We start from the raw sequence: 3,267 nt of genomic DNA, 5'->3' as shown, positions 1-3,267 counted from the left end.
ATTACTCCACTTGCTTATTACACATTACTGTCTAGCCAATATTATAACTGTAGTTTTTAGTTAGAGAGCATGATAAAAGTAAACGTGTGATCTTTTCTATAAAACAAAAAAAACAAAGTGACTTAAAAGATTCCGAAATATAGAGTATAAACTTTTCGTTGTATTTGAAATGTGTGAATATTGAATTGCATACATGTACAATTTGATGAGGCAAAAAATTTCAATCCTCAGCAGATCCCTAAAATTTGGACGCTATGGAGGATTTGGAGAGAAAATTATGATAGAGCACACACTATTGAGTCATTATGTTCAAAAGGCAAGCTCTCGTTTTAATCAAGCGCCTGAATACGTTCTCCAAACCATTCTCTATGTTTTCAATGGCATTCTCCAAAGCCTCCAATCTTTCACGTGCAGCCTGCATCTTCTCTACATTAATAGTACCTTCACTTATAAGGGTGCTTAAAGATGCTTCCATACACTGCAATTCATTGGAATTTCCCGAGTTCTCTTCACATGCTATCACCCCCTTATGCATCATTTTTGCCACCAAGAACCACTTGGTTGCCTTTGACTTTGAAGTAGGCACGGCCAAGAAAGACAAAAGGGATTGAAAGATAGCCATGTTTATTGCAATGACTTCCCTTAGCACTCTAATCAAAGCAGCAAGTTGGTGATCTTGATTCAAGAGTGGGGATACTCCAAATTTGAGATCCATTTGCTTCAAAGTTGTGATCAACTTCCTAGCATTCTTCTTCATCTTCTTTGAGAAAGAATTGTATTCGGCTACACTTCTTTCAATACTGGAATCTCCTTTTCTCCTTCGAAGAGCAGAATGAAGTGCTTGAACATTTTCCTTAATTTGTAACATGGTGTCCCTTGTGATGCCACATATATCCAAAATTTTCACCGAACCATCCAAAAGTTCTTCCAAGCACTTCTCACCTTGATGGTGAGAAATCACTTTTTGGGTTGATGCCACGTTGAGAAGACTTTCCAAGCAAATATACAAATCTTCAAGCAAGAATAAGCCAGTGCCAATTGACTCTGATGTGGACGTGGATGCGGCTTCCCAAGTCTTGAGCTTGGTCAGCTCCTCCTCTACTCTATTGGTGATAGGATGAGATCCAGAAGGGAAACTATTTGAGCGAACATGGTATTTATTTGCCATAGTTACTCTCTTTTTTGTTGTCTGTTCTTTTTCAAAGGAAGCTCAATGTTTGTGTGTTCTTACCAAGTCCTTGACTCTCAATATATATATATATATAGAAGCAATTCATGATTCATTTCTATAGGCCAAAATAATATAGACAGAACAGCTAACCTCTCCCAATCAATGTGATCATGTGGTATCCGCATGTGGTTCCTTCGAATTCGGTAAACTTGTCACATCTCTGCCAAACATAGTGCACTATTATTAATATGTATGATATAATATAGGCCATGATGGTTATGAAATGGGTTTTGAGGTGTATACCTGGCATGTCTTCCGAGTGTTGGTAAACAGAAAACCTCATTAGTCATGAGCTAGTTAATTTGCCTCCTCTGTTGCCACATTACCCTCTTGATTTTCAAATATAAAAATGGGTTTGTTTCAGCTTCAGAGATGTCCACTGCCTGGCTTGTCTCAATGTCTAGAACTGCAAAATGGTTTAAAGAAATTTTTTTGGGAAGGATGCGATCCAGATCTTATGGGATATGACAATTGGACAACAATTTGAATTATGGATGATTTTGTCACAATCACGAGAACAAAATAATGGGTTAATTTGGTTGCGTGTGCACGAGCGGCATGTAATAATCTTTATGTCTCCTTGTTAATTTCATCAACTTTTTTGCTCTGTTTTAAACCAAAGATTCCTTCACAATTTCATTTATTTGATTTTCTTAAGATATCTTGAGGTACATAGAAAAGGACGCATATCGGACGGCCCCATTAGGTTTTGTCAAGTATGCAAATATGATGCAATGTTAAGTGCACCAAACAAAGAAAAATGATTACAGACACATTCATTGTCATTCGCTGATTTTCAATTTTCAAAATCAACAATAACAACTCAATAGATTTTACTCCAACGATGGCTTATTTTCCTTTTCACTGGCTAAATTTCTCTTAATACTTTACACCTCTTATTACAGTATACGAGTATACTCATTCTCTCTCTTACTATTTGTGCAAGCATTTCTCTTTATTATACTGACATTGACATTAAAGTGTGATCAAGGAATTTGCTGCCAATTTCTTCCTAGCATACTAGCATCTCTAAACCTCGAGACTTTGGAGAGTGGAATGTTATCAACGAACTCAACCACAATACATCCCGAACATAACAATCAATAAGAAAAAGAATTCACATGAATTTTTAATATGTCCCCGTTATTTAAAGAAGGTTAGATATTGCAAAGGTACACGATTTTCTTAAACTAACTAAATCTTATATATTCACTTCCTGCGTTAAGGTTTTTCACATGTGTATAAGTGGTTATATTTACATTGCCTTATACTGTTTGGTAAAATGGGATGTTGAGATGCTGAATTTTGAGACTAAAAATTTTCTGTGAATGACATATAGCTAAAATTAGCCTTTACTGGGAGACGAAGTTCTCTTAATAAAAAAAAAAATGCTTACGAAATAGATTATTACCCATTGGGCCATTTCGCAAATTTCGTTACAATGTCTGTCTCATAAGATGAAGCCCAGTAAAATTTTAGTGGGCCAAAACTCACTTTCCTGCACCACCAGGCACAAATGAGGGGAAAAGAAATAGCTTAATCTGGATATGGGGTTACCTAAGGCCCACCCAATAAAAATTATTAAAGTAGATACATTTTCGTTTTTGGTGAAAAGGGGCCAAGGCCCATAAATCTTATGTTGTGGGACGGTTTATTTAAAAAAAAATTACGCGTAATTTGTCAGATTTGATTTAGGAAAACATTATGGTTAAAGCCATAACTAGTATTGATAGATTCAACCTTGCGGAAGATGGATGGTTTTAAACAAATTATTAAAATAAATAAATCTTAATTACCAGCTAGTTTGGGGGAAGGCCTTTTATTGGTCAGTTAAAAAAAAAAAAAAAAACAGAATCTTACTAGAAATAAAAAAGAATGAATTAGAATATGGAAATTTTTAAAAGATAATAGAATTCTGAATCATAATGCTCTCGTTCAAACATGTACTCTGATTTGTGGAGCGCAAACCCTTTAAAATGCGGACAACATGATAATTCTCACATTTACAGAGAGGCTATTGATTACTCATCATTATT

At 35.2% G+C, this 3,267-nt stretch overlaps 1 protein-coding gene across 1 annotated transcript; it reads right to left on the bottom strand.

The window, feature by feature from the left end:
• Positions 1-292: 292 nt before the first annotated feature.
• Positions 293-1,168, bottom strand: LOC133291757 (uncharacterized). The gene has a single exon (XM_061490076.1). It carries the CDS (start codon positions 1,166-1,168, stop codon positions 293-295), a length of 876 nt encoding a protein of 291 aa, XP_061346060.1.
• Positions 1,169-3,267: the final 2,099 nt, after the last annotated feature.

Source organism: Gastrolobium bilobum, unplaced genomic scaffold, assembly GCF_033153095.1.
Source record: "Gastrolobium bilobum isolate Gb01-03AN ecotype WA unplaced genomic scaffold, APGP_CSIRO_Gbil_v1 utg1885, whole genome shotgun sequence".
Taxonomy (NCBI): Eukaryota; Viridiplantae; Streptophyta; class Magnoliopsida; order Fabales; family Fabaceae; genus Gastrolobium; species Gastrolobium bilobum.
Note: the sequence above shows the minus strand (reverse complement) of the source record. Positions and strands in the feature narration are given on the sequence as shown.

Excerpts from the sequence above, each read along its gene's own strand:
- LOC133291757 (XM_061490076.1), bottom strand. The coding sequence starts at position 1,168 with ATGGCAAATAAATACCATGTTCGCTCAAATAGTTTCCCTTCTGGATCT.